At 55.2% G+C, this 26921-nt stretch overlaps 4 protein-coding genes and 1 pseudogene across 6 annotated transcripts in view; 3 read left to right on the forward strand and 2 right to left on the reverse strand.

Moving 5' to 3' along the window:
• Positions 1–2269: 2269 nt before the first annotated feature.
• Positions 2270–13695, reverse strand: SHISA5 (shisa family member 5). Of its 2 annotated transcripts, none has more exons than XM_042823736.1 (4): positions 13644–13695; positions 6821–6936; positions 5612–5830; positions 2270–4621 (listed from the first exon to the last, which is right to left on the reverse strand). In XM_042823736.1, exons 1-4 carry the CDS (start codon positions 13652–13654, stop codon positions 4542–4544), a joined length of 426 nt encoding a protein of 141 aa, XP_042679670.1. In that variant the 5' UTR covers positions 13655–13695; the 3' UTR covers positions 2270–4541. The 2 variants fall into 2 exon arrangements, with proteins under 2 accessions (XP_042679670.1, XP_042679671.1); XM_042823737.1 differs by lacking the exon at positions 13644–13695 and adding an exon at positions 9748–10804.
• A 577-nt stretch (positions 13696–14272) lies between these two features.
• LOC122162980 lies at positions 14273–16752 on the reverse strand (annotated as a pseudogene).
• Positions 16753–18652: 1900 nt separating this feature from the next.
• On the forward strand, positions 18653–19771 carry NAA80 (N-alpha-acetyltransferase 80, NatH catalytic subunit). Its single transcript, XM_042823542.1, has 2 exons — positions 18653–18678; positions 19062–19771. The coding sequence occupies exon 2, from the start codon at positions 19070–19072 to the stop codon at positions 19766–19768; it is 699 nt and encodes a 232-aa protein (XP_042679476.1). The 5' UTR covers positions 18653–18678; positions 19062–19069; the 3' UTR covers positions 19769–19771.
• Positions 19772–20239: 468 nt separating this feature from the next.
• On the forward strand, positions 20240–22145 carry HYAL3 (hyaluronidase 3). 2 transcript variants are annotated; one of them, XM_042823541.1, is made up of 4 exons: positions 20240–21121; positions 21191–21280; positions 21385–21719; positions 21798–22145. In XM_042823541.1, exons 1-4 carry the CDS (start codon positions 20255–20257, stop codon positions 22057–22059), a joined length of 1554 nt encoding a protein of 517 aa, XP_042679475.1. In that variant the 5' UTR covers positions 20240–20254; the 3' UTR covers positions 22060–22145. The 2 variants fall into 2 exon arrangements, with proteins under 2 accessions (XP_042679475.1, XP_042679474.1); XM_042823540.1 differs by having other exon boundaries at positions 20240–21280.
• Positions 22146–25218: 3073 nt separating this feature from the next.
• LOC122162982 (2'-5'-oligoadenylate synthase 1-like) overlaps positions 25219–26921 on the forward strand; it is a 61341-nt gene continuing 59638 nt past the window's right edge. The window contains exons 1-6 of the mRNA XM_042823791.1: positions 25219–25424; positions 25508–25799; positions 25899–26074; positions 26154–26392; positions 26470–26605; positions 26684–26919. Coding sequence (XP_042679725.1) covers positions 25236–25424; positions 25508–25799; positions 25899–26074; positions 26154–26392; positions 26470–26605; positions 26684–26919 — 1268 coding nt within the window. The 5' untranslated portion in view covers positions 25219–25235. The remainder of the gene's footprint in view (positions 25425–25507; positions 25800–25898; positions 26075–26153; positions 26393–26469; positions 26606–26683; positions 26920–26921) is intronic.

The following is a 26921-nucleotide window of genomic DNA, read 5'->3' on the forward strand; positions in this document are numbered from 1 at the left end:
GTTGTAGAGAGCTGGGGGTCGGCCTCTGCTCCCAGCTAACAGCAATGGGACGAGAGGGAACGGCCTCCAGTTGCACCAGGGGATCCCCGCTGGATCCTAGGAAGAACGTCTTTGCTGAAAGAGCGGTCGGGCACTGGCACAGCTGCATGGGGAGCTGGGGGAGTCAGCGTCCATGGAGGCATCCCAGCACCGTGGGGATGTGGCACTGAGGGCCGTGGGCAGGTGGGGGGTGGACGGTGGGACCTGGGGATCTTTGGTCTTTGCCAACCACCGAGACGCTGTGATTCTAAAATGCTTGGAATGAGAGCAAAAAATGTCAGCATGACGTTTAACAGGCGCAGTTAACAATGTGCTGAGCTCCCTCCCCCTGCAGCAGGTTAATACAGCTCATTTCAGAGACTAATCTTGAAATTTTAAATTCCAATGCTTGCAATTGAAATACTGTTTGGAGCAGCTGCTCCAATGGTAACCTGCTCTGGAAAACATCTTGAGGAAGCAGCTAGTTTATTTTTATATGAGTTATAATATTACAACCACATATCTGTTGAGATTTCCCAGCAGAAAAAACACAGATCAGGAACGTATGTTGGTGTTGTAAGGGCACGAATCGGGGTGTCAGAGTTGATTTCACACCTTGAGCTGTTCTTCAGTGAAACACAAGAAGTGCATCGCTCAAGAACGTATCAGCTTAGCGCTGCTCTTCGTTCAGTTTTATTGTCCAGCACAGCAAACCTCTGCCATTCCACAGCCAGCAGGATGCTTTCGCCTTCCCAGAGCCAGAGCCTGGATCCGTTATCCAAGCAACAACTGTGGAAGACACCTTTCACCTTCAGCGTTCCTTCCTACAGCGCCTACCTATGAGCTGATGCAGTTCCTGCAATGCATGCCACTATCAGTGAGGCCCAGCAGCCATCAGAGGACAAGAGCAGCCCCAAGCCATTTGCTAAAGCAGACCTAACAAGCAATCAGACATGCCTAGATTTGATAGCAAGTTTCCATACTTGAAAAAAACAGGATCTAACGGCTCATTTGGCAAAAACTACTTCATTTTTCCCTTTCTGTGTGTCCAGCTCTTCCGTCCAACCCTGCCCTGGCTTTTAAGATGCACGCCAACGTTTGTTCTGGAACAGTTCGGGCTGTAACGTAAGGAGCTGCTGATTACAAGCTCTGGAAGCAAACAGCAGTGCTCCTCACCTAACCCTGGGCTCTCCAGTTGTCAGTTCACTGTTTTGCTCTGCTATACATTTTGCTTCAGGTTTAGAGGGTGAAGCTATCCGTTATGCTCTCGGTGATGGTTAGAGGGAATCGGGACGTTTCAGACAAAGCAGCAGCTCTGCTCTCAGAGCCATGCATACCTCCTTCCTGCAAACAGCACCAGGATGTCACTTCTCAGTTTCATCCGTATGGCACAGATGCAGCTACTGAATAATCTGTGGGAGAGGAAAGACAGCTAACCCTAACCCAAGCATCAGAAATAACTGCAATTCAGGGTTAGGATTAATGTTTGGGCTAGAAAACTCATCTGTTTTCTAGTTTAGGTTCTGAACTAAACTAGGTTTAGGTTTTTAGGGAGCATGTATTTTGGTTTCTGTCATCGTTTAACTAACAGAAATCCTGTTAAGAAAATGTGAAGTAAGAATATATATATATGTATGCACATTTACATCCTTCTTAAGAAACTTAGCTAACGATTCAAGGCCATCACGACTACCAATACCAACCACTTCAGTATTACCTGGTGTCTTACTGAAAGCACCCTTGGCCTGCCCAAAGCATGTTATTTTCAACTGAAGGACTAATAAGTCAGCATTAATGCTTTCAAAAGCATTTTTGAATGATTTAGAATACATAAAACCATCAGCTACGATGCTTTCACATGGACCAGGAAGCATCACTCATCACATGCCAATGTGGAGCAGTTGAAAAACGAGGCACAGCATTCAGCAGAAGCCAACGTGCATGAGAAAGGTATCAGACTTTGATCCAAAAACGTCCACAGCTTCTCAAGGATCTTGGAATTAGTTAGTCAGTGCGTTCAGTGTCAGGAGTTGAGGTCAGAAGCAACTCTTTCAGATTACCTTTGAAGAACTCTGTCAGAATATCACCCAGGAGCTCGCACCACCCTTCCTGTGCTGTGCCATGTAGCTGCCATTGGATTTCAAACCCCGTTACCAAAAAGTGATACTCACAATACATGCTTGATGTCAGACACAATTAAAATGTAACTTAAATAGCACTCGGACAGGCTAAGAAAACAAAAGTGATAGAATGTATTTCAAACACTGCATTTATTACAAAGGTGCAAAGAGTTTATGCCATTTCTTTTGAAGACTTAGGTTTAAACTACAAACAACATACAAAGCTAGTGTACAGTATGTAATAAAGTCAACGATTCTCTAGTAAATTCCATAGGACAGAGTACTGTACTGTATTGAATTCCACAGAACCAAAGGCACTTTCAGAATTAAAAAAGAATTGGACTCAATGTTTAAAATGGGAATTCCCACTTTAATGGTGGGTAACTGGTGGCATGTGAAGACATTGGTTACTGGGACTAAAGCATGAGCAGTGCCTGAAACACAATGTATGGGCCAGGTTCTCCATCATTTATCTAACTGCCACATCTGCTTAACCATAAGAGAAGAAGTTTAATTGGATTGCACCACGGTAATAAAATTTGGTCCTACACCACATGGTTGGCATTGATTTATACATTAAGCCAAAACCTGATTAAGTCTTCCAGTTCTGAAGCGAGGAAAGCAGGCCATTTTCTCTTCCGACATCCAGTTTTGTAACAGTGACACTACAATCATTAACACGTATAGAACTGCTTTCTCTCTTCACTTGGACACAGTTATCATCAGCATACGTTTGCTGGAGGAAAGCTGTAAGTTTTCATGCTCCTTAAGCCTGTCCCTCATCTCCTCCCACCTCCCCCCATCCATCCGTACACCGACCAACCAAGCTGCTGGAGTCTCTGCTGTCCTGCATGAACAAACACACGTGGGAAGTTCTTCTGCAGAAAAGGGATTGCTTCTGCAGCTCCTTGGTGCCCTCCCCCCCCAGTTATCCCTGATCCTCCGCATGGGAATCGCTGCCCATTTTGGGTGTTCTCACAGAACTCCTAGCAGTGTAAGGAAGCACTGCCTGATTTTTTGGCTTGCAGGGCAGGGAAGAGGAGGGACATGAGGATCTAAGGCATGCCTGCTGTGCGAGTGCCTCTTGGCACCACTTCATGCTATTAACTCCAGCACAGGGCTGTAACAGAGGGACGTGGCTTGTTGTGAATACTGACACTAAAAAACTTTGTTCAGGTTTGTCCTGAAATGCCCTGAAGACTTTTTTTTTTTTCTTAATCATTGGAATAACCTAGAATACAGACCCAAAAATCAGTTAGAGAAGGCTGCCTCTGACAGCAGCAGCTTCCACCATCCTATGAGGTAAAACAGCATTGTTGGTTATTCAAGTTCACAATTTTTCAAACAGAAATACACCCTAAATGTAACGTCATGGGACAAGTGGTTTGAAGGCTGCTCCAAGTACAACCAGCGTGCGAAATTACACATTACTTCACTCGTTACTTCACAGTGAGGGACAGCATGGTCTGCATCCAGCTCCACAAGGAACAACACGCATTGCAATGCAGAAAGAAACAGCATCAGAGAAGGCGCTAAGGAAACCACGATTTGTTCCCGAATAAACCAAATAAAACCAAAATAAATCCCCTCACTGTGGCAAAACACCGCCGACAGTCATTTCTGCTCAATGGATGGCGATGGTGCTACCCTATTTCCTCCATTGTACTCAACAATGTATGACTATTCAGCAAACCAAGCCTTTGTCCAATATTTTTTAATGAAGAACCCCCCCAGGTTTTCAGCTTTTGACCTGTTTGTTCTAAGGAATGGCAGAAGGTTTGGTTCTATTGTCAATTTCTAGCTATAAACTAAAACAGCCTGAGAAAACACCCAACAAAGGCAGTTTGCAAGCCTTAAAATTGGGAAATAAAACAAGGAAGTGACCAACTCATGCTACTCAGCACAGAATAACGCAACTCGTCAACACAACCGAACACGGCTCTCTGCTCTCACCACAGGCAGACGTGTTCCAAGAAAGGTTCCCTTTTAAGTGATGGATGAAATGCGTTAGGTTGGAGCTGCCCTCATTAAAACAACCCTAAAACAAGCAGAACATCTTCACCCAGCTTCTCAGAGATTACGCTTTTATGATTCTGTGCAAGAGATCGCTACAGCTCTGGGTGTTTGACACAGCTCACAGAGGACCATTCCTTTCCACCACCCTTCAAAATTATTGCACGAGAAATTTATTGTGGTTCTTACTTCTGCAGCACCCCTTCTGCGTTCTGAACACAATCTCTTTTTGTATTTACTTGAGGTATAAATGAACAACTCCTGCCAGAAGTACTGAAAGCGCTTAAAAACAAAGAAGATACGGAGGTAACGTTCACTTTACTTAGACAAAAGATTGCTGTCTTCCAGGATAACATAGTGCAGCTGCACGGGGCACGGTGGCAGAGCTGTTCAGTAGGTGGGCTTCTGAGGATCCACGTACGCAGGGTTGTACGGGGGCTGGCTGATGGGGTACGGTGCTCCAGCACCAGCTGCAAAAGCAAAGCACAGGAAAAGCAGGCTTGTGAAGCTCAGAATTCTCCATCTAACATGACAACTTCTGCAGAAATGCACAAGCAACGGGAGGAACCTGACGGTACGCGGAGAAGTGAAAATAAACCACTGGGCAGAAGAAGAAGGAGCACCTTAGGATTCCTTCAGCAGTACGATTGTGTCAACAACTTCACTGCCAAGCTATAATTGATTTTAAGAAGCAGCCCACCACCACCAGGCACGCTAAAGGCTGAAGAGTGTGGCCCAAACCACAAAAGCAGCACTCAGACAACACCCTCACTTTCTGGCACTCTGAGCCACGCTGCTCCGAGGCAGCACTTCATGAGGTCTGCCAAGCAGCACGAGGTGGTTCAGATAACGCAGCGCCTGCTCACACTGCCAGGACACACAAACATGGCCGTGAGCTGCTCCTCTTGCAAGCTGAGTGGGTTTGGCTCCTGTGTGACACGGCAGGTATTCTCCCTCCTGCACATGACCTAATTAAAGGCTGCCCCTTGCCTAATAGGCGAGGGAAATAATGGAAAAGCTGTCTTTTCAGACTGGCGATATGGATGATCATTAAGGTCATTTCCAACCCAGCTCCATCATTGAGTGATTCTAGTTTTGGCCTCTGAATAGCTGGGAGCCAAGTGCAGAGAACAGCTATTACCAGCACAAGGCAGAATCAGCAGCAGCAAGGCTACGTGAATGCCATGCTATGAAAGAAGAAAAGCAGAAGGAAAAACAAATTGCCAGCCATCAACAAAGTTGTCTGAAGGTGATGAGTCTGGGTATTCTCTCTATAAAAATAACGATTGATAAAATGCAGATACTAGCAAAAGCCACCTGCGTATGGGTTAACCTTCAGAATTAGACTCTGTTATGTGTTCACTGGGCTTTGATTTCAACAGGAAATTTCAACCGGATTATTAAAACATTCTGCTTCTACTCTACATTACCAAAACATCCTGCTACCAAAACATTCTTACCTGCCACTGTTTCATGGTAGGCCGGGGGTCCTGGCGGCTGCGTGGGATAGGGGGGAGGATACTGAGCAGGGTAGGGTGCGACCGGCATCCCCGGCTGTGGCTGGATGGCCACGGGCTGGTATCCCTGGTACGGAGCTGTGGGGTAGCTGGCAGGCACTCCGTGCGCCTGTGGGTACGGCGCGTGAACCACTGTTGTGGCGGTCGTGGTGGTCACAGCAGCTACAAACAACCAAAGGAGCGTGGTTAGCGCCGGTGGCTCTCGGAGGCTCGCCGGCACAGCGCGGCACTAATGTAAAAGCACGTTCTCCTTCCAGAAATTCTTCTCTTCCTCTAAAATCTGGGACAGTTTCATTTTTGAAGCTCCACAGCAGCTCTAGAAATTCTCTCTGAATATCCTTCCATTGGGCTAAGTGGTAGCAAGAGCTCACACGAACCAGGAGAGCAGCCGGTTTACCTCCTTGGTTCTCAGCCACGAAGACCAAAGGAATCTCTCCTTGGACTGAACCCTGCAGCCAAGTGATCCACCATTTGGTAGAAGACTGGAAAAACTACCTAATGTAGAAAATGCTTTCTGTTTTAAAGGATGAAGGTGCTACAGATCTCCCTCTGCAGACAAGACTCCAAATGAGCTTCCTTTCACATGCACTCTGCATGCTAACACATCTATGCCTCTCTGAACAGTCAGAAAGGCAAATCAACATCAATTTCAGGAAGGGAGGACAGTGGGTTATTGGTTCATCTCTCTTATTGCAGCACAGCACTTTCTAATGAACTGCACGTGACCTTCACCTTAATTCTACAATTACAAACGTTCAAGGCTCCACTTCTTGCACAGGGAACAACAAACCAATCCTCTTGTTTTACTCGTTTTCAGCCTTGTCATAAACACGCTCACTGCTTCTGTGACTGCATGCAAGATAATCTCAGCTATACTCTTACTAAAGACCCTCATTAATACTTTAATTAAGACAACTTCCCATTAGTGCTTCCCTTCAAAATGCTCATTTTAAAGTTTGATCTCAGAGGACGAAGACGGTATTTTAAGCAACTTAAAGGCTTGCTTTTCATGTTTACCTACTGCCACTCTTGTAGCACAGCAGTAAGAAAATATTACTGCATTGTTTTCCCTTTCTATGGGAATAGAATCTTCCAGAAAAAAGTGTTCAAAGCTGTGAAGGATGAGAGGTACATAAACACAGAGGTACTTACGCTGCGGTCTTCGGCATGCTTTGTACAGGCAGCAACACGAGCAAGTGAGGCACAGAATTATAGTAATGACAATCACTGCAAAAACGATCACTCCAATCGCAACAAGGGTTCCAAAACTGCAAGAGAGATGCCAGCACAAGCAGTAAGTCTCACTCATCTGACCACCATCCACCCAGCTCCCCGCAGCTACTGCACCGCCTGCCTCCCTGTGCTGTTTATCACACAGGATGAGCACATCCAGTGCTCAGCACCAAGCCTACGTTGCTCTTCTTGTTGGTACTGTTGGTCTCGTTGTTGGTCCTGTTGGTCTTCTCTGGCCACGTGACTTCCTAAAAGACCTCTTTTTGGAAATGTAGTGTCTAGGCAATAGTATGTCTTTCTGGGGGTCAAATAATGAAATGAAAGGCAAAACAGTGGGATCTACGACCTCTGAAGTGTCAGTTCATGTGATTTGTTTGCTATGCCTGAGATAACTGAAGTCTTTCTTTCATGGTGGCCAGAGTCTCCTGCATTTTTTATTTCATATGGAATGCATCAGGCAGCAGTTTTGGAAACAATAGCAGGAAACTGCTCTTAATGAAGAAAACACACTAAAATAACCAATGGAGAGCTGTTGCAACATCCATCCTGGTTTTGTTTCTTCACAGACATTTTGGCTACAGAACTCTCTAGTTTTCTTCCTGTTCAGCCTCCTCTTAACATCTTCAAACAAAATGGCATCTCCAGGGCCCCAGCAATTTTTGCTTGGCTACCAACCAGACATTCAGCGTGAAAAGCATTTCTGGCTGCAAATCACACCAGCAGGTTATACCACTGACACTAAAAGAAGAAAGCAGAAGCAACCCACTCTGTGCCCAGCCAAAATTCACTAGAGCTCACCTCACTGCCCTGGAGCAACCCAACGCTCTGTGAGCCAACACTGAGCCTAAGAGTTGACAAACAGAGTAGGTTCAATCTAAAATGCGTGTTTCTCCCCAGTAAAGGTCCCACCACTTTTTCTCCCCCTATTTCTACAGGAGCTTGAAGAATGCAACCAGAACAATCATTTTATTAGTGACTGAATGTGTATTATCCCTCACAATTTTTTGCATGGATTTTGTGATGTACTAATCATAGCATGATGGCTTTCCTTGTGCTGCCCCAGCTCTGCGCCTGCAGTCTGCTCACTGTAACTGCACCCAAGCATTTCCACATCAAACAGGAAGCAGGAACTGCTGCAGCCTTCTGAAGTCACTGAGACAGCATCAGAAACACTGCCAAGAAAGCAAACAGATAACTGCAACACAGCTGCACAAATGTGGAGATGCACACATGCCTTGTCAGCTTTATTTGCACTTCATAGAATTACAGAACAGCTTAGGCTGGACGGGATCTTAGCCATCAACAAGAGATTCTTCCTCTGGCTCTTCTCAGTTAAGGAGGAAAAGGCCTTTTTTGGTAGTGAATGATGCCGAGGAAAAAAGATTCCCTTGCCAAAGAAAGAGATGGCAAACAAGACAGATGCTTCACTTCTGCAGCCAACGAACCTTTTGAACTTCACCAAGGGCTGGGCATCATCTCAACAGATCTGAGAAACGGAGAACACCACGTGGAGAGAGACCTACCCATCACACATAAACAGGCACAGCAGGAACCCTGCACGGTCTGGTTCATCTTTCAGGACCAAATTCAGCTCTGTTGAGCTAACAGAACCAGCTGGCAGCCAGCAGATAAGCACAGGTCGCTCTGAAACACAGGCTCCTCTGGCTTATTGGTAACAAACCTCTCTCCTCTCCTTGCCTGTTTACTCCCTCTAATAAGGAATGAGGTGATAACGAAGCTCAGGGAAACAAACCAACCACCACATCCTTGCTTTCACCGAGTTCTTAGAAACGCTCAGTGCATTCTTACCATCTGTCTGCAGCTTTGCTAAAACGACGACACGACAGCTGCACGATGACATTCTGCATGCATTTTCAAAGGAACTGAATGGAAACACGCATTAAGAGCACAGGTGTGCCAGGTTTGCACGTGTGAGCACTGTGATTCGGCTCTGCAGACTGTGTGCTTACTGCAGGCCAAAATTATAAGCTTTCAAAAACAGCCAGGAAGCAAAACACAGGCATGAGTTAGTTCTTCCCAGGGACTTCTAAGGAGTGTGCACGGCGGGATTGCTGCTGGTGTCTCTGTCACTGACCTTGCAGCAGCAGCAGAACTTCCCTGCTGCCAGGCTGGGCTGCTGTGAGCTCAGCTCTTGAAAGAGCAGAAGGCACTGAGACAGGAAAACGAACCCATATGTGTGCTGAACTTGTATACTACAACAGCACTGCTGCAACGACACCCCATCAACACCGGAGCTCTTCATAAATACACTTTTCCCTTGTGTTTTCTACTGCTAGTTTTGGCAATTCTTCTGACGTATCTTAACAGTGCACCTGACTGTAATAATATCTCTTCTTTTTCTGCCAAAGGACTGCTGACCTGAGCATCTCCCAGCACACATCTGCTGGCACTGCCACGATGCAGAGTACGTAATGATTACAGACCCACGGGGCTCCCACGGGTAAAACTACCTAACAAAGCACAGGAAGGCTTCAGAAGAAGGCAGAAGGTGGAACCCAAGAGAGGCCAAAACAGCTCTGTTTGAGCTCTAGGAGATGGGATACTCCACACACTGTATAAAGCTCTTGCTGTGTGCTAGCTCCAGAAAGTCTGTACCCCTCTCTGCTAAGAAACCACTGCTTTGTTTGCTTTCAACTCATGAACTCTTCTGAAAGGTCTCTGAAAGTATTAAAAAAACAAACCATTCATGCTAAGTAACTGCTCTCCTGCCTCGTACATACACACATGAAAACGAACAAAGGACTGCAGCTTAAAGACACCTCCTGGGTGGTTCAACAAACAAAAAGCCCAAACCAAACAACAGCCAAACCACGAATTCACCTTACCCCATGGATCCTGCACACAGATGTTGCAGTGCAGGAATGGAAGCAGCCGCAGCCCGCGATCAGAGTGCTCTGCTGGTGTCCCGCTCTGAAGGCAAGTTTTCAGTGCTGCATGATATACCATCGTCTCTGCATAAACCACATGCTTACAAACAGCTTGAGCTTATTCACTGCCATTTCCTGCTTCTCTCTCCTCACATAATAAAAGCTAACTTTAGCCAAGAATTTAACTGAAGACAAAAGACAAGCCTGCCAGCAGTTTTATCGCTGCAGCACAAACTGTGAGTTTCCATAGGATCCATAGAAATTAAATATGAAGAGAGGACTCCCCTGTCCTATCACCTCGCTTTGCCTTGCTCCCCTTCTACTCCTCTTCTCCTGCATTTGGAAAGCTCTAAGTCATCATGTCCTCAGCATACCCTGCAGACTCATCTTACCTTTAAGGTACACTGATAATCACACATGAGTTTACGTGAAGGGAGAGAGGTGATGAGCGCCTGATTCCCCCCTTTGGGTACTGAATGAGACACGAGTGACAGCTTAAAAAGGAACCACCAAACCCAGGATCCAAAAGGTTCACAGATGATTCTCAAGGCAGCCCTTTTCCATGTTGGAGGCCTCAACCATACACGTGAACCAGAAGGAAGCGTGAAATGCTCCGAACGCATTTAAGGCCTGAGAAAATATTCGAGGTTCAACTCCAGTAACATTTTTAGAACTTTTCAGTCACTCGAATCCCTAAAATTGCCACATTTTGTAAGCCCTGTTGTAAAGGAAGTCACTGTAGCATGAGCTGCTGCCATGAATGCATTTTTGCCCAGGTCTGCTGGCTGAAGTGCCATGAGAACTGTGTTCCAGCAGGGTCAACACTGCTGCAGGCAAACCCACCGACCTTCAGCACCAAAGTGCCCACAAGCTGTATGAAAACCCTGCTCCTACAGACCATAAACGCATTGCAGCTTGATGTTTGACTTGCCAAACACCCTGAAACCGCCATCAGAGGAAGTTCAAACTGGGTTACACCCACTGGCTTCCCTAACCACAGAACGCAGCTCTGTTGGGGAATGGACACATGAATCATGTCATCCCTGTTACAAAAGATGGAAGCACACTGTTGGGACTGGAGCAAAGTCTACCTGAGATACATTAATGAGTCCAGACAAGGAACTGCTTCTTCAGCCTTCCTCTGGTCTGGAGCTGCAGAACCCCTCCCTGTCTGAGGGCTCCCCCACCTGTGTTTGCTCTGACAGTCTCTTGCTGAGATAAGCTGTGTCTGAATGCAAGCCATATGGAAAGGGCTCTGCAGGGAGGAGAAAAACAGTACAGCACAGCGTTGCTGTATTTTTTTACCATGCCTACAGAGGATGCATATGGTTAAAAACATCTAAATTGAGAGACAGCAAATTAGCATAATTGCATCTTCCACAGTTAGAACTGCTGAGTTTTTGGGATGCTTAGCAGGCTGTCATTTCAGACAAGGGTGGGCAGAAGAACGTGGATTTTCTCAGTTCCAGAGAAGAACCACGTTGCAAGGCAGCACCCAGATCAGGAGCAAGCACAAGTCCATGGGAATGTCCTAGTGTCCTGTCCCTGCTGACTGAGGCTTCCCAGAAGGCTGCTGCTCCCTTTTCTCATCGCGGAAGGATGCACAGCCTTTCCTCAGGCATCACTGTATCCATTACACCATCAGCTGTAATTTCAAGGCAGTAATTCATTTAGGAACAGAATCCAATTAACTGCGCACAACGGTAATCTCGTTTGTGTTTTGGTTTAGAATGACTGATTATCAGCTGTGCCAACTACAATATTTGCCTCTGTGACTCTGACAGAGATGTTCTGAAACACCCTGCCTCCTTACCTACCCAAACACTGTGCTAATCCAGTTGGAAAGGAATAGAAAGTGAAACACCTTCAGTGTATTCACTAACAGTGGGGGTTGTAAAGATGGCATTCTGTGTGTGTGGAACAAGTGGCAGATTTAACAAATTTAATGGCTGCACTTTGACCTAACAGCTTCAAATAATCTTTAAGAATTAACCAGCGACAGAAAGCATACGAATCCAAGTTAATGCTGACTTGTCTGTACAAAATGCTTAATTTGCTTTTAAGTGCAGTCCTGTGGGAAGCACAGTGCTTCCAAGCACTTGAAAGTATGTCATTACGGCACTGCCAAGGAATGCTATTTATTGCCTCAATAAACAACCATAAGGTGACTGCAGGATGTTACACGCTTGTGTTTGGGACCGCACCGGGCTGCCAGAGCGCAGTGCCCTCCTGCCTCAGCGCTACCTGGAGCTCAGCATTAAACACCGAAGGAAGTTACCACTGAAGGACAGCAATGAAAAGAAACCTACTGACAACTGATGCTTTACCGGAGTTTCCCAAAGACCTCCGAATAAACACTGCAAAAAGAGCAAGAGGACGAGCGGATGAGAACTCCCAGCTGGACAGGACACGGGAAGGCTGCGCTGCCAGCCGACACAGCCCGGCCCTCGCACACTGCCGCAGGATCAGAGCATCACTGCCGCAGGTCCTCCCAGCCGCCAGGAGACAGCGCACCTGGCCCGGCCCGGTGAGGAGCCGTGCGGCTGTGCCAAACCCTCCCAGAGCTGGAAGGCGCTGATAAAGCCCGATCTATGAGCGATCTATGAGCGATAGCCGGAGCAGTAACTTGAGTAGGAACAGAGGCGGTGCAAAAATGAGGAACTAAATGCTTTCTGAGCCTTAAGGCGGTACCGTGTGGAAACAATCCTTCCCCCTCCCCCCTCCTCTGAAGGGCAGTGTCCAAGCGGTATTTGCACAGGATGCCCAAGCTGCTTCCTGTCATCTCCTGCTTAAACCGCCGAAGGAGTGAGCCGTGCCCATCCCGCTGGGGACACAAAGGGACGTCTCGGCTGACATCAGCCCTTCTGCACAGCGAAGCATTAAACAAACCCCGTCACTGGGAAGAAACTTGTGTTTAAGAGAACCCGGCACGGAGCTGCAGGGTGGAGCGCACCTCACCGGCAGGAACCGGAGACAACTCCGGAGGGACACAGCTCGCTTCTTACGTAAGAAGACACACTGGGCGGTGTGAAACAGACGGGAAAGCTTCCAGTGACTGCGGGAAGGGCACAGGAAGCGCTCCCGGGCTCCATTCCTGATGTGGAAACCCCTTCGCTCATGGAACCCAACGCCATGAGTCACGGGGGATGCGGTTTCCCTCTGCAATCATCCTCAGGGTGGTTTTCCAAAAGCAGTATTACTGCGAATGTGGAACTATTTTTATTTTTAATGAAAGCGGCATAACCGAGAGGCTCGGTGCTGAGCTCGGTGCGCTCTGCACAACGCACCGGTACTGCAAAGCCGCGAGGTAACTGAAAGAAAGCAGCAGCTCGATCGAGTCCCACCGGCCCATTTTCTCAAGGCGAACCAATAACGACTCTCTTTTCAGGCAATGCAAGGCGGGCAAAAAATCCCATTACGGCACCTCAGCTCCGCTTCCCGTGTTTTGTCATTCAAAAGCGCGGATCCCTCTAACAAATCCCCAAAAGCGAAGGGCTGGTTTGGTTTGCTCGGTGATCTTCCTGCTTCTTAAAAGCTCGTCCGTATGGGAAAACACAGACCTCCCAGAATCTTCCTCTCTTTCCTTCCTCCAACACACCCAATCCCGCAGGCCGAAGATGGGAAGCCGATTTGCTTTTTTTTTTCTCCCCCTTTCTCACCCCCCAGCCCCCCCAAGCCTCATTTCAGCTACACACGCGGCAGGAACGAACCGAACGCGGCACGCAGCCCGAGAGGATGGAGCAGCGCTCCGCGGAGCCCCGCGCCCCGTCCTCCCGAGCGCTCCAAGCAGCCCCGCGCCGCCCGCAGGCCCCGTGCCGCCCCCCGCAGCCCCCGCGGCCCCCAGCCCCGCTCACCCCATGCTCATCGCCGCCGCACGCTCGCCCCACGCCAGCCGCGTCACGCCGCCTGCCCGCCCCTCGCAGGGCGGGACTGACTCGGCAGCCGGCGGGGCTGGTTCGCCTCGGGGACGGCGGGGGGTTTGCCGTGTCATAGGAGCTGCCGAAGGTTACTAATGAAAGGTCAATGGTGTTTCGAGTATTTGGTTAGATGATGGCAGTCCAGCTATCAGGCGCCAGAGAGCTGTCTTGGCCGCGGTCTGGGCAAGGTGCCGCCAAGCCCAGTAGGGAAGGCGGCCCCGTGGTCCCAGCCCGTAACGCCGCCTGCCTTGGGAAAGGCAGAGAAGAGCGAAACCGGGAAAGGCGCGTGGGATGCCCCAGCTTCGTGGTGATGGCCGCTGGGGCCCGGGGGCAGCACGGGGGGCTAGTGCGCGGCTGCTCCCATCACTGGGGCCGGCGGTGGGGAATCGCGTTCTGACGTTGGATCCAGGATGGCTGTGCAGGTGGGCAGGACGTGGCTGCCTTGAGTCGGGAAAGGCAGAGAAGAACGAAACTGACAGTGGCATGATGGAATTTTGTTTTATTGTGATGGACTATGGATGACTTTGGATAGCAATTGGAGCTTGCACGCAGCAGCTCCCGCAACATCAGTGGGGCCGGCGGTTGATGTTCTGGGCCCCACGTGGAACCCGGGAGCGGCTTCGCCCCTGGGCTGGCCCACGCCGCCTGGACCGGCTCCTGCGGAGTCTTTGGGGCTGGCTGTTGTTATCTGCAGCCCGATGTTCCAGAGGCGAGCGGCTTCGAGTCCGGGCCCGCTGTGTCTGCCTGGAGAGCAGCTCAGGCACCTGGGAATCGTGATCTGGTTGGTTGGTGGTGCCGGAGCTGCTGTTGTCCTGTCCTATGGGGCCTTGGGATGGCCCCAGTCCCTGCTGGCTGATGGTGTTGGGGCCAGCAGTGTCCAAATTGGTGCTGGAAGCTGTAAGGGGAGACAGGAAGGTGAGCAGGACAGATCTCCAGCCCTGCGGTGGGACAGGGTCCCATTCCTCATGGGTGAAAGGGATTTGAGCAAAACCTTGCCTGGCCCCAGCCCAGCCGCACGCGGCCGTTTGCCTCTTACCGGTGCCGTCTCCAGCACAGGCGTTGCACTCCCAGCTGGTTGTGCTGTGACTCAAGTTGGAGCAGCACCGGTGAGTGCCTTGTGCGGCACAGGAGCTGCAGAGGAGCAGCTGCCAGGGCCTGGGGAAACAAACGGGTTGTGGCCGTGAGGACAAAGTGACCTGAGCCAGGGAGCGCCGGCACAGCTCTGGTGCCCAGTGTGTGCTCTCCCAGCCCGTGGTGAGGCTGCGATCCCACGCTGAGCCCCAGAGGGCTGCTGAGGGAACTCACCCCTCTTCCTCTGCCTGCTCCCTGCCACGGGGGTAACGGCAATCACTGGCATCACAGCACCGGTGCCTGACTCCAAGAGACATGTAGGCATCGCTGTCCTCCCACGCTGGTTGTCTGTTAGTGAAGGGAGGGAATGTGATGAGCACCCACTCCCCCTGGAGTAAAGGATGACCCTGGCCATCCCTGCTTTTCCACCCCAACCATGTGTCCAGTTTCTCTGTGAAGCTGAGGCCAACGCTCACAGGCAGCAAAGAGCCAGGCCTGCTGGGGCCATCCCTGAGCAGGCACAGCTCTTGTGTACTCGCATCTTGAGAGCAAGCTGAAGTATACAAACCTATTTGGGATTCGGATCCCCATGGTGAGCATGTCTATCAGAAACAGGTCTGAGTCTCTGCACAGAGGACACTGGAAGCAGTGAAGCCCAGTGTTCAGGGCCATTCCCTGCAACAGAAATATAAGCAATATGAGCGTGAGCTGGGTCTGGTGCTGCTGAGCACCTGCTGTGCCGGCTGGGCAAGGGGAGGGCTCCTACCTGGATGCAGGCCCGGTGGAACCAGGCATGTCGGCAGGCTGGGCACACCATGGTGCTGTAAGACCTGCTGTCCCCCACAGGCTCCATGCAGATGATGCAGGTTGTGTCCTGCATTGGTGTTGCCTCCACTGCATGCCGTGGGATGTGCTCCCTGCAGAAGGACCTGTGGGAAGATAGATGGGAGGGATGGGCAAGATTAAAAGTGCTGCGAGGAGGGCAGAGGAACAGAAAGGAGCCCCAGGCCTTGGCTCTGGCTCTGTCAGGCTGCTGGGAGTTGTCATGGTGAGGTGTCTTTGGCTGGTGCTGACAGCAGGGGTTGGAGGCTCGCAGGTGATGCCTGGCAGCCCTTACCTGAAATCTTCAAAGTACTGGGTGATGCATTCACCCTCTGAGGCACAGGGGAGATGGAAGCAGCGATCACAGCCCATCTCTGCACAGGTGATGGTGGCCCCCTTCTTGCCACAGACAAAGCAGAGCTGTAAAGAGCAGAGCATTTCCCATCAGCTGCAGGCTCAGGGCCTACGCAGCGGGCCCCGCACCTCTGTGCAGGGCACGGGATGGGGGCAGGGCTGGCTGGCACTCTGCAGAGCTGCCTGCTGAACAGGGCTGGTCTGCAAGAGCAGGGATTTCTCTTGGGGCTGGCTGGAAGGGCTGGGATTGCTTTCCTGGGACCAGGCTAAGCTCTCCATGCCCCTCCTGGCACCAAGCTCCCTGTTCCAGTCCAGTGCTCACCATCTGCTCTGCCTGTCTCACTGTGCGTATGAGGTGTTGACTGCAGTTATTCGCATCATCTTTTTTGTGGATGTTGGAAAATATCTGTATGGCAGAAGAACATGATCTTGTTATGGCAGAAAGGAGGCATCGTTTGGAGGATGGTGGAAGGAGCCACGAGGAAACTCACCCAGCAAAATGCATGGAAATATATCCCATCCACGACAATTTGGCGCCCATAGATGTCTGGTTGAGCATCTGCCTGACCACAGAGCACGCATGCTGGAGAGGAGAGAGGAACAGCAGTGAATGGCTTGCACGGCCAGGTGCCCTGGGGGCTGTCCCAGGGGCTGCTGTTTGCCGGCCATGCCAGCTGAGGGGCAGAGCCAGGAGAGGGCTCTGAGGATGAGGAGAGGAAGGGGCAATGCAGGCCCAGTGCTGTACTTTGCTCTCACCTGGCTCCTTCGAGCCGGCGGCCTCCTGCGTCTCCTCGGACATCGTGTGCATCAACGGCGAGCACTCGCAGAGTGTCTGTCCCAGCAAAACCAGGCTTTCTCCTCCACGTGACAACCTAGGGGAGAAGCAGGACGAGGCTGAGTTCTCAGCTCTGGCCCCGAGCGCTGGGGAACCCTCCTCCCTGGGCAGCCTCAGGCAGCCCCTTCCTCCCTGCTCACCTCACCAGGTCGCACTGAGCTCGGCCTGGGCCCCGCAGCCTTGGCTCTGTTCTGCACCCCCTGGGTCACAGTGGCTGTTTTGTGCCACCCTCTGTGATGCCATCACATCTCAGAGGGGCTGATGGAACCCAGGCCTTGCAGCCAGTGCAGAGTGAGGGGCCCCCAGTGCTGGCCATGCAGCAGGCAGGAAGGATGGCCTCCCTCTGCCTGCTGGCAATGCTCCCCATGCCAGAGACCACAGCCCTGGAGCCACATGAGGCCACCCCCACCCCTCCAACCCGAGTGTGTTCCCACCTTCTCCATGGCGCTGTGGTGGACGCTCACAGGCAACAAAGGTCCAGGCCTTCGAGGCAACTCCCTCAGCAGGAACCACTGCTGTGTGCCCTGGTGTCGAGAGCAGGCAGAAGGACACCAACCCGAGGGGGGTCACATCCCCATGGAGGGCAGGGCCTGGTGTTGCTGAGCTCCTGCAGGAGAGGGGTGGGCTTCTCCCCTGGCAGTGAACAATGATGGTTCCTCTGAGCCACCTGTTCTCCAGGCTTAAGATTCCCAGTTCCCTCAGCCACCCCTCGTACGATTTGCGGAATTAAATGGTAGACCTTTTAATACATTAATTTATCCTTTGCATCTTTGTCGTTTTCATTTGCAGTGCGGTGGGAACATATCCCAGTGCTCCCAAAGCCAAGTGATTCCCACCCTTGGGCCGGCCATCTTCAGGAAAGAGAGGCGCCAACAGGCACACAACTCCCTTTGTGTCTTCTTTGAACGGCTGTGTCATACGTAAAAACTGTGCTTCTCTGCTACGGCCAGGGAGGAAAGGGAAGGAGAACTCCCTGTCTGGACCCTCAGCTCCAGCTGAGAGCTCCCCATTGCTTCAGACCCTGAGCAATCCTGCTCCGTGGAGAAAAAGCTCAGACAGGAGTTAGTCCTTTGCTTATCACACACGCACACACAAAATAAAATAAAATAAATAAATAAATAAGCAAGTTGTTTATTTTATTTATTTATTTTTTTTTTAGCTAAAACCAGCCCTCTGAGGGATGGTAGGATTATTCTGTGACTGTTTGCTGAAGTCATGATGTGGCACCAAAGCCACCTGGCCCATAGCCCCTCCGGTTCTGTTGTGAGTGCTGCCCGCGGAGCTGAGGCTGGGATGAACTTTGCTTTTGGTGGAAAGATGCACAAAACAGCTTGGAAGTGGGTGGGGGACGGCCATTTCCATGAGCTCACCCTGCTCATCCTCCCCTCTGCTCTGCTGCTGTCCCCATGGCCCTTCACCATTCCCCTTGTGGGCTGTGATGGCAGCACACTGCATACCACACAAGGGCAGGCTGGAAAACTGAAACCCCTTTTGAGATTTGTGTGATTAAAAGCACTGTGAAGATGGCTGCAACACAGGAGAAGGACAACTGGAATTGGGAATGGTGCCTTGGGCTCCCCGTGCTGCTAGGAGCATGCATTCCACACTGCCCACTCTAACCCTAGCCCCCAGCCCAACCCTAACACTAAAACTCACCCTAAATCTCACCCTAACCCTGACCCTAAATCTCACCCTAACCCTGACCCTAAATCTCACCCTAACCCTGACCCTTCTCCCCGGCCCCTTCCTCAGAACTAGATGGGAACTTTTTACGCGCGCGCCCTCCGTCCACCAGGGGGCGCTGTGTGTGCGGGCAGGGTGCGCTCGGTGCGCGGGGCGGAGCGATAGGCGGGGCGCGGACCGGACCCGCGCGGGACGGAGCGGGAGAGGGTGAGCGGCGGGGCCGGGCCGCGCCGCGGTGGAGCGCGGGGCGGCGCCGGGGGGTGGCGGCGGTGGTGTCGTGCGGAGCCGCGCGGTGCGGGCTGGACCGGCCGCGGGGCAGCGGAGAGGAGAGCGGGGAGTGCGGGGCGGGTTGCTCAACCCACGGGCCGTTGGCAGCGGGGTTCCTCTTTGAGTGCGGCTTCGCCTTCTAGCGGCAACGGTGGGAGGTGGGGCTTAACGAGTGCCTAAGGAGGGGACGGCGCCACATGGCACGGCACGGCACGGCTGTCACTTTGCTGGCCGGGAAGCTGCTACTGTGCTGTGCCCGTTGGAGTGATGGTAGTGACATCGCAGCACAGGTGCTGAGCTATTACTTCTCGCTCTCCCTGCAGTGAGAAGAATGAGCCCCGTGCCGGAGGAGCTCAGCCTGGTGCCCCTGCATCAGCACCCCGAGCTGCTGGAGGCCTGTGCCGAGCTGCTGGCTGAGGAGTGGGGCAAGAGCCGGGCGCTGCGGCTGCATGCTCTGCAGCGCTCCTCTGATGCCTTCCCCACCTGCCTGGCACTGCTGCGGGCGCCAGCCCCTGCTGAGCCCGCCTGCCCCCGTTGCCTGGTGGGACACGTCCGGCTGTCGCGTGTGGCTGGGCAGCCTAATGGCCTCTTTGTGGAGAGCGTGGTGGTGGCACGGGCACTGCGGGGCAGAGGCTATGGGCGGCAGCTGATGGAGGCCACCGAGCGTTACGCCCGGACCCGTGGCTTCCGCTGCCTGCACCTCAGCACTCATGACAAGCAGCAGTTCTATGCCCACCTGGGCTTCGTCCCGGCTGAGCCGGTGCAGATCATGCCCTTCCTCAGCCCTGCCATGCCTGCTGCGGCGCTGCGGGCCTTCGCTGTACCTCCCAGCCCCGCCGCTGCCGCCCCAGTGGTGCCTGCAGCCTCCCAGCCCCCCTTGCCACCTCCCACCGTCCCCCCCCCACCCCCTCTGCCACCCTCATCCCGAGCAGGGGGAGGCCCAGCTGAGGACAGTGGGCAGAGCCTGCAGGAGAGCCCCCACCGTGATACCAGGGGGCTGCCCATCTTCTGGATGAAGAAGGATATCTGAGGCCTCTGGGCACAGCTGGTGATTAAAAGCGAGCGCGGGCAGAGTGCCTGGTGCTGTTCTTCTGGGCCAGCTCCGACAACCAGACCTGGGGTTGAGGAGAATGGGGACAAGCGAAAGGGTGGCAATGCCTCAGGCACAAACCTGGCTGCTGCTGTGAGAGGCCCCAGAATGGGAGTGGGAAGGTCAGGGAAGCGTCTGCCCCTGAGCTGGGATCAGTGTTGTCTTTGCTGTGTCATGCGGCCACCTAATCCCCAGCTGGCGGCAGGCACAGGGCAGCAGCATGCAGCCCTCCTCCCCTTACCCATATGTGACGGGCTGGGGGCTCAACCTAGCCACCAAACAGGGACAAAGTGGCCACAGTGCCCCTGCTCGGAACCGGGCTGGGAGCCAGGAAGGTCACTGAGGCGCCAGGCAGGACGCGGCTCTGGGCTCTGAGATTTTGGGTACCCACCTGCTGCTCTCTCCCCACAGGCAGTGCCCCTGGGCATGGGGCCAGTGCTGGCGCTGTGGGCCTGGCTGGTGCTGGGGACCGCCGGCAGGGAGAACCCTGTGCCCACAGCCCTGGCAGGCGGGCAGCCCTTTGCCGTGCTTTGGAACATCCCCAGCAGCCGCTGCCAGCGCCGCTTTGGCGTGGGGCTGCCCCTGGCCGACTACGGCATCGTGGAGAACCAGGGCGGCCGCTTTGCAGGACAGAACATCACCATCTTCTACAAGAACAAGTTTGGGCTGTACCCCTACATCTCCCCGCAGGGTGTCCCGCACAACGGGGGCATCCCACAGCAGGCACCGCTCCGGGCCCACCTGGCGCGGGTTGCGGGCGACGTGCAGCTGCACCTGCACCCCACGTTTAGCGGCCTGGCTGTGGTGGACTGGGAGGAGTGGCGGCCACTGTGGGCCCGCAACTGGGGTCCAAAGCGCGTCTACCAGCTGGCCTCGCAGCGATGGGCGCAGAAGCGGGGCCGGGGGCGGCGGCAGGCCCGGCGGGCCTTCGAGCGGGCAGCGCGGGCGCTGATGGAGCAGACGCTGCTGCTGGGTCGCAGCCTGCGCCCGGCGGGACTCTGGGGCTTCTACCGCTTCCCCGACTGCTTCAACGGCAACTGGGCCAAGGTGGCCAACTACACGGGGCGCTGCCGGCCGGCCGAAGTGCGGCGCAATGACCGCCTGCACTGGCTGTGGGCCGCCTCGGCCGCGCTGTACCCCAGCATCTACCTGCCGCCGCTGCTGCCGCCCGGCCTGCGCCGTCGCTACGTGCACCACCGGCTGAGCGAGGCTCTGCGCCTGGCCGCCGGCCGCCTGCCCGTCGTGGCCTACTCAAGGCTCTCCTACCGCCGCTCGCCCCGCTTCCTGGAGCCGGTAAGGCCGGGGGGTGGTGCTTGGTGTCCTGGCCTGTCCACCCGGCCACACGGCCCCCTGTCCTTGCAGGCTGACCTGGAGCACACCGTCGGGGAGAGCGCGGCACTGGGGACGGCCGGAGTGGTGCTGTGGGGTGACATGTCGTACTCCCAGTCAGCTGTGAGTGTGGCCAACGCTACCCCACCGGAGCCAAACACTGACAGGCTCAGGAGGTGCCTCGGGGTGCCCCGTGGGGACGCTCCTCATGGCTGCCTCCCCCCTAGGAGAGCTGCAGCAGTCTTCGCCACTACCTCGTGTCCACCCTGGGGCCGTATGTGGCCAATGTGACAGCAGCCGCGCGGGCGTGCAGCTTGGAGCAGTGCCACGGGCATGGGCGCTGTGTGCGGCGGCAGCCCCAGGAGCTGAGCATCCTGCTGCACCTGGGTGTGGGCTCCTGGGCACCCTTCCGCTGCCGCTGCTACAACGGCTGGGCTGGCCAGGACTGCGTGCAGCCAGAGCCGCAGAGCCCTGCCGCCTGCCCCGCGCTCACCCATGGCCTCTACAGCCACCATGGCCCCCAGACCCCTGACACCTGCCCACGGCGCAGCAGCTGGGGCTGGTGAGCAGAGCTGGGGGCTGCTGTGCCAGCACCGGTTTGTCCCATGCTCATTAATTTAAATAAACGGTCCTGCTGCAGCTACATGATCCTCACGGGCAAAACTGGGGGGAGCCTCGAGGTCGGGTACACAAGGAGCCCCTGGTATGGCTTAGGAAGGAACAGACCCATGTTTCGGTTTTCTCAGCTGTGCCTCGTGCCCAGGGAAAGGTGCATGAAGGGCCCTGAGCTCTGCCCTCCCTCCGCCACGCTGGCACCATGCTGCCTGCGGCTGCTGGGCCCCCCTCCCCATGGCTATTTTTATCCCCCCAAACACATTTCATCCTGTCCTATTTTAAGCTGAGCAGTTGGCGCACTAGGAGCCCAGTGCCCGGTTCCCGGGGGCCCCAGATTGCCTGGCTGCCCAGGGGAGCGGGGCCGGGGACATGCCCAGGGAGGCTGCAGAAGGTAGGCTGGCAGCAGTGAGGGGTGTGGGTCCCTGGCACCCGGGGCAGCTGTGCCACTGGGGCTGTTCAGTGGCTATGGCCAAACGCTGCCCACCCCACAGGGATGCCAGCCCAGGGAGGGAAGGGGTGCAGAGCGCTGCGGGACGGAGGGGACAGCGGCTGGCACAGCACTGCAGGCTGCAGAGGGGCAGGCTGTGGGGGCAGCCTGCGATGAGGGGTTTGGCCCATAGTGCCTGCAGGGTGCTTTGGGGGGCCTGGGAGCCCCCAGCCCCAAAGGGCGCTGACCTGGTGCACACCAGCCCCTTGGACAGCACAGCACCAGCCCTGACCCTGGGTGGGGGCACAAGGCCATCAGCCCTGCCCACTGCTCACCACCATGCAAACGCCATGAAAACGTCCCCTCGCTCTGCCCCAATTGCTTCCTGAAACAGTGCTGAGTGAGCTGGAGCCCTGCATGCTGCTCTCCCCATCCTCTGGGCATATATCACTGCAGCACAGGGCACTGGACCAGCATGGGACCCACTCCTCCCTCTGTGCATCCCTGAGCTCTGCAGCACAGTGCCGTGGATACTGCCAACCCAGGTGACAGCCAGGGGCTGCTTGAACCCACAGGCTCAAGGTGGCCCCAGATACTCTGGGACAGGAGCACTTTCCCATCCTGCGTGACTGCCAGCTGCACTAACGAGGCTCTGGGAGTGCAGCCACAAGGCTCCTGCTAACTGCTTCGATGACAGCGCGCGGCGGCTGGGGGATGGCCAGCGCTGGTCTGGCCCCACTCTGCAAGCAGCAGTCCTGTGCACTGGGTTGGCACCAGGGCTGGCATTGCTCCTGGGAGTGGTCATTGTAGCTGGGGGCCTCCGGTCACCTGAGGAGTACCTGAGATGCACTCACCCCTTTCCTTGCTTCCTGCAGATGGTGTGGGAAGGGCAGAGGGCACCGTGCCAGCAGAGCCCGCTGACTCCGATGGAATGGACCCCGGAGCCATCAGCCTGCACCCCGTGGCGTCCATCAGTGACCTGCACTGGGCCTCCGCTGGGCACAAGGGCACAGAAGGTGACAAGAACAGGGCGAGGGGCTGCGGAACAGGGGGCTGAGGGCAGGCGCTGACCCCCTTATCCCTGCTGCTGCAGGGAATGGCCCGACTCCATCCAGTGCCCGGCTGCACCGAGCGCCCCGCGGTCCCCCGCACCTGCCCACGCTGCGCCCCGTGCCGCCTCCAACCACGTGCCCCTGCCCCGGGCACTCCTTCTTCTTTGCTCTGCTGGGCTTCCTGGCGCTGGCCAGCCTGGTCCTGGCCACGCTGGCCATCTACCTGAGCGGTACGTGGCTGTGGGTTGGGTGGTGGGAGGTGGCAATGTCTGAGGACAGCCGACAGCCGGTCCCCACCATGCCCCACGCTCCCCACAGTGCTGCAGAGCCAGTCGGTGCAGGCGCTGGCCCAGTGGCTGGAGAGCCAGGAGGACGCCATGCGCCAGCTGCGGGCGGCCAGCGGGCAGCTCTGGGCTCACCTCAATGCCAGCGCCCAGCGCCGCTGAGCCGCCCCACGGAGCAGCCCCACACGGATCGCCCCATCCCCGGGACGCACGGGGGCAACCCTGGCCTCGCCAAGCTGCTGAAGAAAGGGAAGGGCTGCGAGGATGGGCACCTGCCCCAGCAGGAGGCACCCTCCCATCACTTTATCATTACCTCCTGCCATTGAGGCTTAGGAAGTCGCCAACACGACCACGTTCCCACGTGCCTGCCGCTGCTCCCCCAGCGCACGGCGGTGCCAGGATGGCCCTGGGAGGCACAGAGCACCGAGGTCAGCCCCGTGGACTGTGCCACGTTTGGGCAGCCAGGGGCCATAGCAGACAGCTGGCATGGCACAGAGCGCAACGGCAGCCTCTGCCTCTCCTGTTACCCTATTTTTGGTTAAAAAAATAAAAACGAGGGAGCAGCCCCCAGTGGGGCAGCCCCAGGCATTAAATACTCTGCTGTACATATATGCTGTTGGTAGACAATGTTCTGAGCTGGGCACAAGGCAGCTCTGTCTTGATGGCATGAGTCCTCCTGCCAACTCCTCCTTCCTGTCCCCATCCTCGTTCCCATCCTTGTCCCATCTCTAACTCCATCCTTGTCCCCTTCAATGACTCATCCCTGCCCCATCCCTGCTGTACCCACACTTACCCCCAGCTCTGGCACTGCCCCGTTCTGTCTCTGTCCCCATTCCTGTCCATGCTCTGTGCTCAGCTCCATGCTATTCCTGTTCCACTTCTGTCCCCATCCCACAGTGTTTCATCCCTGCCCCATCCCTGTCCACCCGTGTATCCATCCCCATGTCTAGCTGTGTCCCCAGCTCCATCCCACCCCTGTTCCATCCCCAGCTCCATTTGTGCCCCATCCCTATACCCCTATTTCTCAGCTCTGTCCCCAGCCATTCCACTTCTGTCCCCATTCCTGTCCCTATCCCATTTCTGTCCCCATCTCAATTCCTATTCTGTCTCCATCTGTTTCATTTTCATTCACATTCCCATCCCATTGTTGTCTCTATCCCTGTCCCCATTTTTGTCCCCATCCCTATCCCTACCCTGTTACGCTTTTGTCCCCATCTCTGTTTTACTTCCGTCTCCATCTCTGTCCCACCTTGTCCCATCTCTGTCCCCATCCCTTTCCCCATCCCTGTCCCCTTCCCGCACCCCCCACCCGTCGCTGTTGCCTTTCCCCGCCCATTCCCCGCACTTTCGTTTCCAGCGGCCGCTCCTGGTATCAGAACCGAAACTGACGCAGAACCGAAACCGTCGCCAGAACCGAAACCGAAAGGGCGGCCGCCGAGTCACCGTCCCTGCGTTCCCAGCTGCGGGGACACGTTCGGTGCCCCGTGCCGGCTGCGGGGTGACCGCATCCCGAGGTCCCGGGAGATGAGGACCATCGTCCCCAAAGCGGCGGCAGCGCGAGGAGCTCCCAGGGGTGCCCCGGGGGAACGGCGGGGGGAGGGCGAGAAAGGGGGGTGGCCGAGGGGCGGGACCACCCGGCTGGGGGCGGAGACCTCGGGGTTTAAAGCTGCGGCGGGCGGCGTCGGGGCGCAGTGAGCGGGATGGAGCTGGGTGCGAGGTTGGCGGTGGGGCTGGAGAGCGTGAGCCAGCGCCAGCTGGAGGGCTGGGTGGCCGCCCATCTGCAGCCCAGTCCGGAATTCAGCGCGGCGGTGAGGCAGACGGTGAAGGACATCTGCGACTTCCTCAAGGAGCGCTGCTTCGAGGGCATCCGCGTACTCAAGACCGTCAAGGTGCCCGCAGCCCCCCGCCGCCCTGCGCCTGGGTTGGGGGCCGGGGGCCGGGGGCTGAGCCGTGCCGTGCCGTGTCCCCGCAGGGCGGCTCGGCGGGGAAGGGCACGGCGCTGCGCAACAGCTCGGATGCCGATGTGGTGCTCTTCGTCAACTGCTTCTCCAGCTACCAGGAGCAGGAAGAGCAGCGGGGCCGCATCCTCGCCATCATCGAGAGGCGGCTCTACGTGTGTCCCCCGGCGTCATCCAGTGTCAGAATCAGCACTCCGTGCTACAAGGACAGCCGGGACAGACCGCGCTCCCTCAGCCTCACCCTCTCCTCCTACACCTCCGGCGAGTCCATCGACGTCGACATCCTGCCTGCCTACGATGTGCTGGGTAGGATGGGGCACGGGGTGGGATGGGGGCTCAGGGTGGGGGCCATATGTTGGGCTGTGGGGTGCGGGACGGGGCTCAAGGTGCCTCTCACCTTTACAGGGCAGGTGATTGAGGATGCCCGCCCAGACCCCGAGGTCTATGTGAAGCTGTTGGCCACGCGCTGTGGCCCTGGTGATTTCTCCCCCAGCTTCACAGAACTGCAGAAGAACTTCCTGAAGTGGCGCCCTGCTAAGCTGAAGGACCTGGTGCGCCTGGTCAAGCACTGGTACAAGCAAGTGAGTGGGGTTACTTGGCTGCTCTGTGCCCCCACAGGCACCTCAGAGCCCCACCAGCTGCCCACTCGTGTGCCCCCAGGTGCTGAAGCCGCAGTACCCCAACGCTAAGCTGCCCCCCAAGTATGCGCTGGAGCTGCTGACCATCTATGCCTGGGAGGAGGGCACAGGCAGGGAGGACTTCAGCATGGCCGAGGGCTTCTGCACTGTGCTGGAGCTGCTTGGCCGGTACCAGGACATCTGTATTTACTGGGAGAAGTACTATTCCCTGCAGGATGAAAGGATCGGTGCCTACCTGAAGAAGCAGCTGTGCCAGCCCCGGTAAGGAGCGTGTCCCCATCCTACTGCTGTGCTCCAGGGGCTGTGCCCTGATGGCAGGACCCTCTCTGTGCCTGCAGCCCTGTCATTCTGGATCCTGCTGACCCCACTGGTATCCTGGGCCAAGACAAGAGCTGGGACTTGGTGGCCAAGGAAGCTGCCCGGAGCCGTCATTCACTGCCCTGCGTCAGTGCTACCCGCTCCTGGGATGTGCAGGTAGGGCTGCTCACACGGCAGCACTGTGGTCCCACCTGTTGCCTATGGCTATAACCCACCTGCCGTGTGTCCCCACAGCCTGCCCGATCTGTGACGGTGCAAGTGAAGCAGTTGCAGGGCATCAGCCTGAGCAGGAAAGTCAGACCCAGCACCCAAGTCTGGGAGCTGAAGGGGGAGATAGAGAAGGAGTGGGGCATCCCCCGCTACCAGCAGCGCCTGGCCCTGCAGCAGAACTTCAGCAACTGCCCCAGTGTGCTGCAGGACGGGGACAGCCTGGCCAGCCACGGCCTCTTCTACGACGTCACGTTGCTGCTGC

This window comes from Centrocercus urophasianus, unplaced genomic scaffold (genome assembly GCF_019232065.1).
Source record: "Centrocercus urophasianus isolate 14NV4802_14NV808 unplaced genomic scaffold, USGS_Curo_1.0 seq_22, whole genome shotgun sequence".
Classification (NCBI taxonomy): domain Eukaryota; kingdom Metazoa; phylum Chordata; class Aves; order Galliformes; family Phasianidae; genus Centrocercus; species Centrocercus urophasianus.

What these genes read in the sequence shown, in the direction of transcription:
- SHISA5 (XM_042823736.1), bottom strand. An exon ending in AGCATGCCGAAGACCGCAGC is followed by an intron (nt 5,831 to 6,820) that starts GTAAGTACCTCT and finishes GGTTGTTTGTAG; the next exon opens with CTGCTGTGACCACCACGACC. An exon ending in CTACCATGAAACAGTGGCAG is followed by an intron (nt 4,622 to 5,611) that starts GTAAGAATGTTT and finishes TTGCTTTTGCAG; the next exon opens with CTGGTGCTGGAGCACCGTAC.
- NAA80 (XM_042823542.1), top strand. Translation starts at nt 19,070, where the DNA reads ATGAGCCCCGTGCCGGAGGAGCTCAGCCTGGTGCCCCTGCATCAGCAC.
- HYAL3 (XM_042823540.1), top strand. Translation starts at nt 20,255, where the DNA reads ATGGGGCCAGTGCTGGCGCTGTGGGCCTGGCTGGTGCTGGGGACCGCC. An exon ending in TGTCGTACTCCCAGTCAGCT is followed by an intron (nt 21,281 to 21,384) that starts GTGAGTGTGGCC and finishes CCTCCCCCCTAG; the next exon opens with GAGAGCTGCAGCAGTCTTCG. An exon ending in CGGCGCAGCAGCTGGGGCTG is followed by an intron (nt 21,720 to 21,797) that starts GTGAGCAGAGCT and finishes GTCCTGCTGCAG; the next exon opens with CTACATGATCCTCACGGGCA.